This window comes from Vicia villosa, unplaced genomic scaffold (genome assembly GCF_029867415.1).
Source record: "Vicia villosa cultivar HV-30 ecotype Madison, WI unplaced genomic scaffold, Vvil1.0 ctg.000025F_1_1, whole genome shotgun sequence".
Lineage (NCBI taxonomy): Eukaryota > Viridiplantae > Streptophyta > Magnoliopsida > Fabales > Fabaceae > Vicia > Vicia villosa.
The window spans coordinates 1,290,423-1,306,654 of record NW_026704957.1 but is presented as its reverse complement, the minus strand read 5'-3'; the positions used below and the strand labels follow the sequence as shown (position 1 = coordinate 1,306,654).

At 32.2% G+C, this 16,232-nt stretch overlaps 1 protein-coding gene across 1 annotated transcript; it reads right to left on the bottom strand.

Annotated features, from left to right (window-relative positions):
- Window positions 1–6,025: 6,025 nt before the first annotated feature.
- Window positions 6,026–8,878, bottom strand: LOC131622222 (transcription factor MYBC1). Its single transcript, XM_058893246.1, has one exon. The coding sequence runs from the start codon at window positions 8,621–8,623 to the stop codon at window positions 7,688–7,690; it is 936 nt and encodes a 311-aa protein (XP_058749229.1). The 5' UTR covers window positions 8,624–8,878; the 3' UTR covers window positions 6,026–7,687.
- Window positions 8,879–16,232: the final 7,354 nt, after the last annotated feature.

Below are 16,232 nucleotides of genomic sequence, written 5' to 3'. Positions count from 1 at the left end.
ATTAGGGGCCTTGTAATTCAAATAAGACTTTATACTTGATTCGAATCAGACAAGAAATGGGTCAACATATTTATGCTTGCTTATTCCACTTCACTTGCTCATTTAACTCAATTCACGAGATGTTCTTGACTCAAATCTAACTAAATTTTTCCATCCATTTTTGTGCTTAATCTCAACCACATATAGTTCATTTTTTCATCTCTTTTCCAATGTAAACTTAACAACGTTAGCAAATTTCATAATCTACATTGTAATTTTTGTGAAATCAACAACCTCTCATTTTTTAAAGTTCAAAAATTGTTGCAAATGAATTTCTTTCATCTTCAACTTCTAGTTTTGATTTTAGATCTTGATCATGAGAGATTTGTAATTGATTGAGGTAGACATTATCTTGAAACTAACTGTTCATGTAGGTTTGGTTAAGATTTTCGAGAAGCTTTCAAGATTGAGGTTGTTGTCATTGGTGCTGAAAATTTCCTGTGAAAAGAAAGAGGTTCTTCTCTCCAGGTGACCTTGGTAGTGACTGTATAGAAGGCTACATACGAGGTGAAGTTCTTCTCAAATCTTTAGACAGTTCATCGATCAAGATATCGGTGGGATCAAGGGGTGATTGTCGTACATAAAGGATGTGAGCAGATTGGTGAAGCTAGAAGATTCAAGAAGCGTGAATCAATTAAAAATTATGCAGAAGCGTTTGTCATTTCACCATATACAAGTCAAGATCCATATAGGAGATTTATTATTCCCAACATTGTTGTGGATTAGTAATTGTATAAACCCTTGCATTATTTGTAAAAATAAAAAGAAAAAAGCAGGTTCCAATGGGAAGCCATTAAAGAGTTTAGGAGACAATGCGAGAACGAATGTCGAACCACTATATATCCCGGTGTACTGTCTCTCTCTCTCTCTCTCATTAAATTTTTTCTAGGATATTGAATGTTTAGGTTTTCAATTCTTAGCGTAGTTTACCGTTTATTCAATTGGTAGCAATTTATTATGCAAGGTTATGTTTCTTAGAGTTAATACCTAATCGAGTTTTAGTGGTGATTAAATTCTAGAAAACTAGTGTTGTTAGAATCTAATCCTAATTGAAATATCGTATATGACACATCTTGTGTAATATATAATCACTTAATTATTCATTGTTGAACAATATGCCCGCTTTGTGAATTGTATATTTGTCGACGTGATCAAAATTCCAATAAAAGTATAATGTTTCTATTTTAGTTTTAAACCTTCCGCGCACACTTTTGAAAAATCTCTAATAATTCATTTTGGAGAATCAGTCAAATACATTTTTTAAATGGTCTATTCACCTCCTTCTAGACCGTCCTATATTCTCGCCCAACAATGTCAACATTGTGGGATGACCCAATCTTGCCTTTGAACTTGAAACCCATGGGAAATCCATGTTTGGAGTAGCAAGAATCAAGGGTCTGCCTAGTTTTACCACAACAGGAACAAAATTTGTAGTTGTATGGAGATTTGCCTTGAAAAATTGGTTTACCACGACCTGTGCCTTGTTTGTTAAGAAATAAACCATTAGATGGAGGAGTGTTTGTGTTTGTCATGAGAATCTTGGAAGATTAAGATGGAATAAAGAGGATAATTGGCGTTCTTACCTGCAAGATAGATGATAAACCTTGGTGACATAAGGGAGAGGTTCAACCATGAGTATCTATGATTTGGCATGGCTGAAGTTATCATTCAGGCCCTTCAAGAAACAAATTACATACTCCATGTCACGTTCCTTCTTAATGGTGGTATGAGCTTCATAGGTGTAGTGTAGAAAAATTATAAGAGTTTCCAAATCTTCCTAAAGAGTCTTTAACCCATTAAAATAAGCACTTACCGATTTGTCGACTTGCCTCATGGAATGAATTTGTTGCCGAAGATCGGACAAACGAAAATGATCAGTTTGCCATTGATGAACTTGATCTTGTTCTTGCTCATAAGAGCTCTTTTAATCGAACACTTCCAAGATTCACAATTGTTTTTTGATAATGACGGAGAAACAAGGATTGGACCAGGGTTTTCGGCAGAATGAAGATAGTATGAGATAAATTGATTGAGGGCTAGTTCTTGGTAGAATTGTTGTTTGTGTTCTGATTGTTATTATTATTGTGTATTGTGTTGTTGTTGTCTTGTGTGACAGAGGTGTTATGATCATAATTTGCCATTGTTGAAACTCAAAAGAAGAATCGATTAAGAATTCAGTTACTCACACCCCTAATACCATAATACAATATTGGGAATAACATAGAATTTAAATATTTGACTTAACCATCTATTGAGTGAATGCAAAATATATATACAACATAGTTTGCTTGAGACTCATGTAACAAACTAATCTCAAATAACAAACTTATATTAAACCTAACAAAATAAACTTAACTAACCTAACTAAAAAATACATTCAATATAGTTTAATATCTCTCTTACACAGTGGCGGAGCCAGAAATTTTATGGAGCCTGGGCAAAAAGTTTACACCTTGTTTTTACTAATTTTACATCATGTCTCTACTAATTTGGCTCTTGATTTTATCTAAAAAAAATCTCTTGATTTTGTCCAAAAATTTCACGTCATATTTTTACTATTTTCCCCTTAATTTTGTCTAAAAATTACTAATTTTGCCTCTGTTATTGTCTAAAAATCAACTATTAAGTGAGGAGTATACAACGAAAGGAGGGGTTGAGCGCGGACGCGTGTCCGAATTCGTTGGGCTGTAGCTCAGCCCATGATTTCGAGTACCTTGCATTTTCTAACTTATTTCTTAAAAAAAAGATAAGGAAATAAAGAGTATTTCAATTGTCTTTAGTTTTTGTTGGATCTATTTATACATTATAATGAACAATAGTAAATGTTCAATTGTAAACGTGTGTGCCCTTGAGGAAACTAAAAAACTCTAAAAATTCAAATAGTTTTTTTTCCACTTTAGTTTTTATATTGGTTTCTTATAGTGTCTATAATTGAGTTGAAATTTCAAATTATTATGCATTTATTTTATTTTATAACTATAAATTTACTTATACATTAATTTTAATATTATTTTTATTAAAGACAATTTATTCAATAAAAAATGGATATAATCCCTCAAAAGCTAACAAAATAATAGTTGAACATTTTCAACTTATTTCTTAAAAAAAAAACCCCAAAAATTTTAATGTTATTTATTATGTGGAAAACTTAGATAATTTCTCATATTGACAAATTAATTTTCCTTGAACTCTCTAATTTGACCATATAGTAAAACTCATCATTTTCATCCATTTCAATTTGTATTATTCTTACCATTTAATTAAATTTAAACGCCCATGATTTCTTGTTTGATTTTATAATATATGAAAAATTATAATGTCGCTATAAAATTATAATAGAAAAGAAGTAAAAAAAATTATAAAATTAGGGAAGGTCTAATCAATTATAAATTTTTGAAAGCATAAATTGCAAGAAAACTAAAAAATGAAAATGGTATCATTCAAGAAAAAAGACTAAGAAGATAATTAGCAGATTGAAGTTTTATCAACAATATAAAACTCTTATTATTATAATATTTAATAATAATTATTAAATATGTATATCTTGAAGTACCAACCGTAAAAGACAAAGAGGTAAAAGATGAAACACCAACCGTTAAAAATAAAGAGGGAAAAGATGAAATACCAGCCAGTGTATAACACTGTAGCCTAATTAGTTTTAAAAAATTTTTTTATTATAATTCATATATAATTAATTGGGTTGGGTCTGTCTGGACCATTGGTTACTCATCTATTTTAGTTTTCACACCCTTATTTTTATTAATTTTGCCCTTAATTTCGTCTAGAATTCGACTATTAAACTAGGGAAAATACAAAGAAAATAGGGGTTAAGCCCGGGCGCGTGCCCGAGCTAGCCGGGCTGTAGAACCGCCACTAGTCTTACATAATTTCACTTAATAAGTTATTCCTATTTTTTAAAATTTTTGTTGTATTGATATATTTAGTGATTCCATTTTTGTACTAACTTCTTTTTTAATACAAATTCAACGCATTCCAAATAAATTAACTTACATAATCAATTATCTTATAATTATATATGTGGATACAATTTTTTTTTTATAAATCTAACAACCAATCAAGGAATAACAAGGCGCGACCCCCTAAATTATTTTACACATTTTCTTAAATAAAATAATGTTACATATCAATCTAACTTCTCAAAACTAAATAAAAAATAAAAAATAAAAGAGCATTTCTTTTCAATATTATAAACAGTTTAGACAGAAACGAGCCGAACGCACAATCGCTATACTAGTTCCAATGTGAAAGTTATAATTAGAAAGTAGTAATCAAAATTTGATTCTCCTTATCACTTTATTCTTTAACTCTCTTACCAATCATACATATACTATACTCTATTAATCTCATGAGTTGGCTTAATTAATTTAATCATGTAGACCATACACAATGTAGCTTGTGCAGAATATATTTATCCCTTATTTTTCTTTTCCTTTGTGATAAAAGTATATTTTTCATTTAAGCAAAGGATAACAGGATGCATGATCTGGAATTTATTCCATCCATCTCTTTGACCTAATTACAAATCTGAATTATAAATGAGATGGTACCCAACCATAGGGTTGGTTTCTTCCTCCTAGTTTCCTTCTGTGCTGGAATCCAGCAAATCATGTTCTTTTGTCACCCACCCCAAATCTGAAAAACTTACCTACATTAATAATTGAATAAATAGCAAATAAAGAAAAGAAACTTATGTCTGCAAATCCTAGTTCAATCAGCAAAAGTCGATATTATTAGGTTTGACAGCATCACCAAAATTTAAACCCTAATAGATATTTGTTAGGTCGGACGTCATCACAAAAATTTAAATTCTGATACTCACGTAATTGTAATTGTAAGAACTTTTTGTAGTTATTATCATATATAAAACATAAGATATATATATTAAAAAAATGTGAGGAGAAAGATGATAGATAAGTAAACGTTGGAAGATTTGTTAGGCCCACCCACATGTGAAATGTACTTTGGATGAATATGAAAATTTATTCATTTTGTACCAATCATCCATCCTGTAGAGGAACCATGATGCAGAACTAGATTTTTGTATCTGGTCCACACATAAGATTCCCCTAATCCATTTCTATTATAATGCAGACCATAGGTTATATTATATTTATATGTAGTACTATAAAGTAGAGCCAGAACTGACATTTACCTAAACTTTTCTCATTTATAAGGCATAATAAGAGGATATCACTACTTTTTATCCCCATGAGGTCAGAATTTAATGATTTAATTAAAATAGAAAATTATCATGATTAATTATAAGAACATTATCGTTTGAGTCTTGTCATTGGAAGGTAGTGCATTATGAGGTAATTGATTTGTTTGTCGTAAGTGGAGAAATATCAATCTTAGTTTTTGACAAAATGCTTAGCGCATAAAGTTAGTGACTAACTAAGATGAAGATAGTTGGTGGTGGTTCAAGTTTCTTGTAGAAAGGGACTTTTGATATTGAATTAAAGATAAAACTTTACTCTATCGAGAACAAAACAAAATCTATAAAAACAAATTATTTTTCATAAAGTTAGTTCCACATGCCATGAGACCCCAGTGTTAGTTGTTCTTGTAGCTGTTAAGAGAAAAAAGACATATACTCACTCCAATAATGTAGCCTCTAAGAAAACAACCCAGAATAGTAAAATCATATTTTAACTAGCATAGTCTAATAGGCCAATTTTCTCTATCTTTTTGCCTAGGAGTTCAACTCTACAAAATTTTATAAAATAATACAATTTTAAATTATATGATAATAGTCTACTAGGCCAATTTTTTTCTATCTTTTTGTGAGAATTTCATAACAGGAGTTCAACTCTAAATTTTTTTGTAGAATTTGGTAAAATTTTAATTTATTTGATATTTCAATTCATTGAATAATTTTAAATAAATATACAATAAAATTTAAAAAAATGTACCTAAATAATAATAATTAGATTACGTAACTACAGACTTTTAATTTATGAAGAAATTAGTAAGCTTGATAATAATGTATAATGATAATGATTAAAAATTATATTAATAAAATTTATTGTTTGTTTATAATGACTTCGTCTTAGAGATAATTCTGAATTCAAGATATTGTCACTCTTAAAATTATGCTTAAATTGAATTGCTTACAATATTGAGAAAACAAAGATAAGTTAGAGATGACAACACATTTACATGATTTCATGGAGCAAGGCTTAGGGGTATGGGAATTTTCTCTTAAATATTTAAGATTTTCTCCATTTCTAATTGATGTGGGACTCATCCACTCACACTTGAATTCCAACGGAAACAAATTTCAAGCAATCAAATAACCAAGAATTTTCCCCTTTTCAGGTTTGACTAAATGGTTCAATGGTTTATATGCGAAAAATGATCTCATCACGCTGAAGCCAGAATTAATGTTTCTTCATACATTCAAGAAAAATCGAAAGATGGCAGACAATACACAAACAAACTCTGGAAATTAGACAGAACCGAAAACTCATAATGTTCCCATGAACACATGATTAGAGTAACCAAAAATTTATGCTCATCCTAGATGATGGCCCTAAACTACATTATGCAAATGACCGGAGTCGAAATTTTCAAACTTAGTGAAGCTCAATGTCAGATAAATATCAGAATTCTATAATTCGAACATTCTAACAGAACGCCACATCACATAATGTATTTTAACAGTCTCTCAATTTAAGTACACATCAATTCGATATCCAAAACTAGAAAAAGAAAGTCAATTTGAACAATTGGAACTTGGAACATTAATGTGCCTCAAAAACATAGTATGCTAAGATACTGGTTAAGAGCAATTTGATAGTCAAATACGAAGAAATACACAACTAAGTAAACATGAGCTTATTGTGTTCTTTTAAACAGGGTTAACCCAGAAATTAAAGAAACTAGTTTTACTTTCATCTAGCATAGAGAAATTAACCTCACATTGGAGTAAGATTAGAATTTTAAACAACTGCCTTACATCAGGCATTTGAGTCTTTTCTATAGAATCAAACAATGTACAACTCACCTCTATATTACACAGAAAAGACAAGTCTTTCACCATAGAGGCTCCCAAATTTAGAAGAATTCACAGTCATATGTGCCAATCGGATATGCTTCTCTTAGTATTTACCGAGATAATGTCTTTCTGCAGAGATAAGTACCAAACTTGCAGCTTTTACAACTCTGCCATGAATACCAATTCAAAACTTCCCAAACCGTAATACTCTGAATTACAATTGCGATGCAGCCGATTATCAGACATCCATGTGATAAATCAACATAGAAGAAGCCTTAAATAGCACACAAATACTGATTCAAAGACAGAGATAGCATAATCTCTCCCAAAAGTAACATCATGATTCATGATGAATGTCAGTCAACAGAAGCCGATGCAGAATATATAGACCGCGACACGAACAGGGTAACTGAAGAAGGAATTTTCTTTTCTATAGGACTCGATAATAGACCGGTTGAGCTTTTGGATCTGCATAGTTTAACTTTGAATATAGACTCCAACTCCAATACCAATTAGTAACATTAACACCAAGATAACCAATGAGCCTAACACAAATTAACAACTAAGAACCTGACCAAACATTAAATACACCAGCAATGATCTAACATTATATATAATTATAATCCAAATTCAATCATCTCCGGTTGGAAACAAAGTAAGAACCTTTCTCCCTCCCGACGCATTCCCCGATTCCATATCCTCGACATAACCACCAACAGGATTGTGATGCAATTGTGCCCCAATCCTATGAAGCTGCTGCTGGTGTTGGTGTTGCTGTTGATGTTGTTGATGTTGCTGTCTAGACAAGAACGGATTGTCAAAGTGCCCATTCGGCGGCGACCCAAAATGTCCGACCGGCCGATGATACTGAGCAGCCGCCAGGTGCTGCTGATGCTGATGCTGATGGTGAATGCCAGGTACAGGTACAGGAACAAAAGGCATATACTGATCAGAATTCGGCCGAGCAACCGGATGAAGAAAATGCGGCGGCACAGGCGAGCTAGCAAACAGATGATCCGTGGCAGGGTCATTGACTCCAACAGACCCCCCACCGGAACCACCGCCACCGGCGGAGGAAATCCCCTGCATGCGTTTAAGATAAAGCCTATATTTCTGCAAGTGACTCGCCACGTTTTCTCTCGTTAACCCATCAACACTCATAAGCTGCATTATCGTCTTCGGAACAGCGTTCTTAATTCCGAGGTGGGCCACAGCGTCAACAAAACGTTTATGAAGTTGCGGTGTCCAAACGAGCCGCGGTCTTTTGAGTGTTCTGGCCGGTTCTTCACCGGCCGTCCCCGAACCGAGTTCGCCGGAATCGGCGAACTCGGTCGAGGAAGGAAGAGAAGAAGGTTGATGTTGCTGTTGTTGATGTTGATTTTGATGAGACTGTTGGTGTTGCGGATTAGCGTTGAGAGTGTTGGTGTTTGTGGTGTGAGGGTTTCTGATATCGAAAGCCATAGCTAGATCAGGGGTGATTAGGGTTTGTGATAACGGCATGAGTTCTTCCGGTGGAGGCAGTTGTTCTTCCCATCGTGAAAACCAATTTGATTCGTCTTCTCTCATTATTGGATGTGGAATTTGATTGAAGGATTAGAGAGAGATAATTGGGGATGGGGTTTGGGAGACAACAAGGGGGTAGAGATAGTGGTGTTGTTGTTGTTGTTGTGAGAGAGAGAGAGAAGAGAGGTTGATTGTGATTGGATTGGAGTGTAGTGGGAGAGTGGAGAGAGGTTCGAGGTGGATCTTGTTTTTTTTTTTTTATGGCTTTCTTTTCGGCTTTTTATTATTATTGTGACTTTCTTGTTCATCATTTGTGTAGATTTGTTTGTTTTTATTTTTCACGATTTTTTTTGGATACAGAATTCAATTGAGAGTTAATGAGTGCTGTGTTGTTGTGTATTCACTTGACATAAGATGTATCCGTTTTTTTTTTTTTTTACTGTTTCGGTGGTTCGTTTGTTTCACGCGCCTCCCGTTATCCGATGTGGGTGGTTCACTGATGATGTGGCGTTGTTTATATTTTGTTTACAAATTAGATTTGAGAAAAATATTACATCTCGGTCTCATAGTAACAGTCATAATTCATTGTTTCAGGCATATTAATAATTTGTGAATTTTTATATTAAAATTATTTTTATATTAAAATTAAAATAAAGAATAATAAATTTAAAGATATATGATTGAATATATAATTGATCGTGCCTAATCAGATAGATCTTCGTGGCCCGCAATAATTTGGGTTTCTATAAAATTGTGAATGTACCTGCAGGGTACTCCGATGTTAAAGTAAGTTTGAGAGCAAGGAGAGAAAGTACGAATGTTAGGTGAGAAATAGGTGAATGAATTAATACCTGACCCTCTATTGAAAGAAGATATTTATAGCCCCCAATGATGGACCAAAATTTCTTAATTTGGCCAAATTCATTGGAGGCCCACGTGCTAGGAAACTGCCAGAATCCTACACGGTAGGGTTGAGTCAGCGAGCGGCTCATATTCTGAATAAGTGGAGTGTAGGGTTCGGGCCGAACTTCGTGAATCCTTCGCTAAGTGGTTTGACCACGTGCTCGCACATGGGAGTGACGGTTACAACGGCTAACGCAGGTGCATATTTGGCCTGATACGGAGTGGGCTTACTTTTAAGAATTTAAAATGACGAAGATTTTAGACAATATTTTTTATAGTAAAATATAAAAAATATTTGATATTTTTTGAAAAAATAATTTTGTATAAATAATAAAAGAGTATTTATTATTATTATATTTTTAATTTTTAAAATACTATAATAAATTAAAATTTATTTAAAAAATTTATGTAAATTCTCAAAAATCATCCTTTAATAAAAATTTTAAGTTCTCAACATTAAAAAAGTTTTGTATTATGAATAAAAACATACACTTCAAAAATCCTCTCCACTTAAATCCCTCTATTTTTCCACTCAATCATTCCCTTTATTTAAATATTTTTCTTCTCTTTCTCTCCAAACTCTCTAATAAATTTTAAGATGAGTTTTAGAGTCGACCTTCAACCTTGCATGTATATTCTTGAGGTTTTGTTTAAAAGTTTGTAAAAAAAGAGAAAGGAGGGTTTGGAGCGGATATGTAAAAGATAAAAAATAAATAAATTTTTAATTTGTTAAAAGAACAATTTTGTATAGAATGATTGGACTAAGATAACTTTGATTGGGTTCTAAAAGAGGACAACTTGTCAAAGTTATCACAAAGGAACACTCGAACCCAAAATTATTCTTTTAAAAAATAAATAAATGTATCTAAACTAGCAAGATTAGACCGACTGAGTTATGAATGCAAAATTATTCTTTTAAAGTTATCACAAAATTCCAGTATCCAAAATGCTATATTGAATATTTAGATAAATAAATTACAACAATATTATCATATAAGATAAAAATATTACTCTCTTCTATTTGATAATGCTCTAGTTGATCTAGAGCAATTGAGAGATACAATTTGCTGTTGATATGTATTTTGTTTTAGCTGTTGACAACACTATTGTTGATTGTATTTTTCTTGATTAAGAAATTAAATTTTTCACCAAAAAGTTGACTACTTTCACTAGTGAATTTTTTCTTTCAATTCTATCTCTAGCATAGTCAACATCACAAAATCGCACTTATTTGTAATCAATTGACTTCTTATACACAAATCAAGGTTATTAGTTACTTTTAGGTATCAAAATATTTTCTTAAATGCGATTAAGTGAGATTATCTAGGGGCTTATTGAAAATTAACATATAAACATGCTTTGAGTAATAACTCAAGTCAAGAGGTAGTAAGATAAATAAGAGACCCTAACACACCGCTCTATATCTTTTGATTTATCTTTAAGTTTGTCTCATCTTTTCTAAGATTATAGGTAGGATGCATATGTGTTAGCGTTGACTTACAATTTTCAAGATCAAATTCCTCAAGAGGTTTTTGTATACTTAGTTTGATGTATATGAACTCCATTAGAATAAATAGTGTTAAAATAGGTTATAAGCTTTAGTGGCAGGTGAAGCATAAATTCAAAAGTAAAAGAATGGAAGGAGACTGGTCGTGTTTATAGAGGATTAAAGCGCCACCAAAAACTAAGCATCTTCTTTAGAGATTGTGTCGAGACTGCCTTCCTACTAGGAAAAACCTTCGACAACACTTTGTTCCTTGCCCTCTTAGCTGCCAGTTGTATAAAGCCGAAGTAGAGGATGAATGGCATATTTTCTTTGGTTATACATTAATGAATAATTGTTGGAATGTTGTCGTGCTTGAACATGTTATCAGGTTACGGCTTACCACTATGAACGAGGAGCGGAATTTGATCCAATATATATGTAGTAAGGAAGATTCCAAAGGAGCAGGGAGAGTGGCGGTGATGGTTGGGTGTTATGGAATAACATGAACAATTGGATCTGGAATGAAGAAAAGATGGATTCTAATCACCTCGATGCACAAGGTCACCATTTGTGGAAGGATTGATTTTTCGCCCAAGATCCACCTGGGGATGACATGAATAGAATCCAGCATCAAAGTACTTGGAAACCTCCACAAATTGGTTGGTTGAAATGTAATGTGGATGCGGGGTTTAATGAACAACTTGGCACGACTAATAGAGAATGGTGTGTTAGAGACCATGTTAGGGGTTTTAAGGTGGCTGGTACATCGTGGGATCATGGACGATTTTCCATTATTGAAGCAAAGGCGTTGGCTTTGAAGGAAGTGATCCAATGAGTAATCCAGTTAAACTTGAACATATCTTATTTGAAAGTGACTCGCAATTGGTGGTTCAAGCTATTCACTCTCCTTCATACGCTAACTCTGAATTTAGTTAGATCATTGCTAGTGTTAAGAATCTTCTTATTTCTCGTAACGACTTTTAGGTCAAGTTTGTAAATTGTCAAGCTAATTGTGTTGCTCATAGCGTAACGCGGGGGCCAGTTCTGGTCTCGACGCATGGTGCTTTATTTGAGTCCTCTTTGTATTGAACAATTTTTTTAATGATATGAGTTGAGTTTGCTTTTGTCAAGAAAAAAAATCAGAGTATTGATTGATTTGAATGCCAAAAACTTAAATTCTCTCACCACGATCATTTGAAATTCCTTTTGCATTATTTTAAAGAGTTATTAACAAAGGACAAACTTAACATAACCAAAAGTAATATCAGCCGCATAGATTTAAATAAGGCAAAATACTCATTTTCATACTTTATCTATATTTCGGGGTCCATTTTGGTCCCTTAATTAAAAAAACATTTAATCCTTGAATTTTATGAAGTGGATCAATTTAGTATTTTCTGTCCAAATTTTAGTAACGCCGTTTTTTTTCTGATGTAATAGATGACATGTAATTTTTTTGAATTTATTATGGAATTTTTATTTTTTATAAATATTATTCATCTTCTTCCATAAAATCAAGAACACTAAAACACCAAATTTGTGACCAAATCTTCAATTTCATAAAGATAATTTTTTATTTGTTCGTGGGTTTTGGGTGGTAAAGTTTTTGTGTTGTTCAAAAATACAAAATTGATTTTTTTAATATTTATTTTAAGTTTTTTGGGCGTGTCTTTGTGACTTTGCAATCTGTAGTCCAACAATGGATGGTCATCAAGTGGATTAAAGCAATCCAACAATCTTTGAACAACTAAATAACAATAATTAAATAATAATAAAAAATGTGAATGTTTCTCCCAAAATCTTAAATAAAATAAAAAAAAAAAGTGAAAATATCCGGTTCCTAAAAATTCCAATCGTTATTTAAGACACATAATCCTAAAAAATGTGAATGTGAAGGAATATTTTCATGGAAAAACACAGAATTGGAACATGTCAGATTATTGAATTGAAGCGCTTAAACAAATGCTACCGCTTTGATTGAAATACGAATATCATGATGAACCTGTTTGAGAACCTTGAGCCGCCGCTCACACGAAGTAATACCACTACACAACTTATAAGCCACCGCGCATACGATTGAGAGAGAGATGTGTTGTTGTTAGTTCCTAACTTTTTTATTGAATTGAAGCACAGAAAAAGAAGAAGAGTAGATTTATTTTGAAGTAATGTGGATTTGTTTTGAAGCGTGGTAGATTAATTTGAAAGAGATAATGGATAGAAAAAGAAACTGAGGTTGAAGAAACCCCGACACTAACATTATTATTTTTTTAATAAAATTTATTTATTAAATAAATATTAGTTATTATGTGGCATACACGTGGCTGCCATATAAATTAACTCATTGACTTGGACTAACAGAGTTAACTAACGTTAAACATGATGTATAATTGAGGGATTAAAATGATCTTTTTAAAAATTAAGGTATCAAGATGAACTTCGGGATATAAATAAATGCGGAAAAAAAGGATATTTTGCATTTAAATAATCAACATTTCATTCTTGATCATTTTACTAAAGAGTGTTATATCAATATGACATCTTTCAACGTTATTTTTCAAAAGAAAGTTACTTAAACAATCATACTAAGCTCTAAGAGCTTGCTTAAGACTAGAAAGTAATTTTTTAATTTAAAAATGTGTTATGTTTTTTAGATTCCTCGAACTTGAAGGTTATCTAACATTCACTTCTTTATAACTACACCATTTAAGAATGGATTTTTTATTTCCATTTTAAAAAGGTTATAACATGATTAAAAACACCATTTAAGAGTAATCTATCTCATACGTGAATAGTATGGGAAGATTGTGCATGTTGTCATTAACATATAACACGAATGAAGTTGTTGCAGACGGTGCATGAGTTCTTGGAGGAGGAGAGAGAAGTTGTTGCAAACTGTGCAGGAGAAGTTCTTGGAGGAGGAGGAGGAGGAGAGAGAGAGAGAGAGAGAGAGAGAGAGAGAGAGAGAGAAGTTGTTGCAAATGGTGCAAAAGAGTGTATAGAAGGAGCAAGAAGAGCGAGAGAGGATGAGCGAGGAGAAGATGTCCGAGAAGTGTACCTGTGATGTTCTTGAGGTATAAGTTGTATCTTGTTGTTATTATTGTCTGCGTATTTCAATTTCGGTTTGTATTTATGTTGTTTTTATGATGCAGAAATTGAGTTCGTTGGATATATTTAGCCACACAAATTCAAATCAGTTAGAAATTCTAGAGAATATAGTTGAGAAAGTTACGGGTGGTACAAGCGCGACACATAGTTTTTATGCCAACTAGGGTAGTGTCGAACCCTCGCCACCAAATCAAAATAGCCTTCAAAGACTAGAGATGACGATGGCGAGTATTAATCAAGATCCAATTTTGGGTATTCCATTAAGACATGATCCAAGACAATTCTCCGTACTCCCTCCGTCTCATAATAAGTGTCTTATTTGAGCTTTGCGCAGTTTTTAAGAAAATGATTAGATGTGTTGATTTTAATGATAAAATTAATATCAATTACTAAAGTACCCTTATCTATTATAGGTAGTGGAGTACTGGAGTTGTTGAAAAACATGAAAGTTAATATATAGGGGTATAGTAGTGGAAAAAATAATAAATGTTGCGTTGGTATTTTAAAATGACATTTATTTTGAGACATCGAAAAAGTGCAAATGAGACACTTATTATGAGACAGAGGGAGTACTTTCTAAGCTCTCTATACATGAATTTTTGAAGGGGAATAAGTGGATAGACAATTCCATATTATAATTGTGGTGCTCGTAAGTATAATTGTTACATTGATTTCAATTTATATTCATACTTTCTTGTAATTTAACATAAGTATACTTTCTTGTCCCATATTGGATAGAAATGTGGTGACTTGAGAATATATAAGTGAAAGAACCCACTCACCTATCACCTTAAAGTTTTAGGTGGATAAGTGGTGTGTCTCTCGCAAAGGTGAATACTCCTCAACTTTGTATTAATGCTCATAGTAACTCCCCCAACAGACACGAAATAAAAAATTACTTACAAGACAAGTTGATGGAGAAAGGGAACACCAAAGATTGTTATTTGGCCCCGTTTTACCACGAGTAAATATATATTAATTTGTGTTTTCATTTATAAAACAATTTTATCCATATTATTAATGATTCTGAATATTTATGCAGCCGACATTGGCAACTACTAGTCATATGTCCAAGAAAAATACTATAAATGTGTTATGCTCGTTGCACTCGGAACTGGCCGAAGTTGTGATTAACGCTTAGAATGGATAAGTTGTATTATTTTCAATACTCATATTTAAATTTAGAATTGAATAGTTTTTATTCATGTTTAATTTTAACTGACATGCGTAGAGCGATGGAGGAATTTAATGCACAAAAAAAAAATTACTGGTCAAAACCCACGATATGTTAAACCAAAAGTAAGTATATTACTTGTGGTCTTTGACATTATATTATTTGTGTGTATTTGTGTGACTTAAACAAATCAAAATCATTTGTAGTGGAGAAAACAACCTTACAACTATTCTTATGGATACTATGTTATGAGACATATGCTTCATATTGTCTTCGGATGCATTACAAACGGATGAATGAAGAATAAGGTATTAGATTAATCAATATACACACACATATGTATACTTATAAGTTAATGTTGTTGTTTTTAGCTTATCATACTTTAAATTTTATTCCAATTATAGGAGCTTATCAACCAAACACCATACTCGAAAGAAGAAATTGATGATATTCGATCACGTTGGGCCAATTTTTTCTTATCTTGTTGTGAATCTCTACAACAACAATAGTTTTTCTTGGTTACTGTAATCTTAATTTGTATATGAACAGAGGTTTCTTCATTTTTGATGTGCAAATATGTAAATGTCAAATGTGTTTATTCTGTCTTGATGATGATAACATGTAAATTTGTACATTTTGTTTAAAATGATATGATATATTCTAATTTTGTTACATATTTTTTCTATGTAAAAAATGATACATGCAAGTTAATAGATTTATAATGATATGATGCAGGCTAGTGAAAATGATTCAGGCAAAAAAAAGACACGCCAGTGAAATTTGTACATATATAAAAAAAAAAAGATTAAACCCCTCGGTTATAACATAAAATTGAGGTAAAAGAGTAACTTATTGCCTTGAATTTTAAATAAAAACGAAAGGTATATGACACAAGCAACAAAATTTAGAAAATAAAAATATGCAGATCCTTTGGATCGAACTCATAACCTTGGTGTTTAAAACGCCGAGGTGTTAAGTGCTAACTTTTCATGTCGCCATTCGTT

Excerpts from the sequence above, each read along its gene's own strand:
- LOC131622222 (XM_058893246.1), bottom strand. The coding sequence starts at position 8,623 with ATGAGAGAAGACGAATCAAATTGGTTTTCACGATGGGAAGAACAACTG.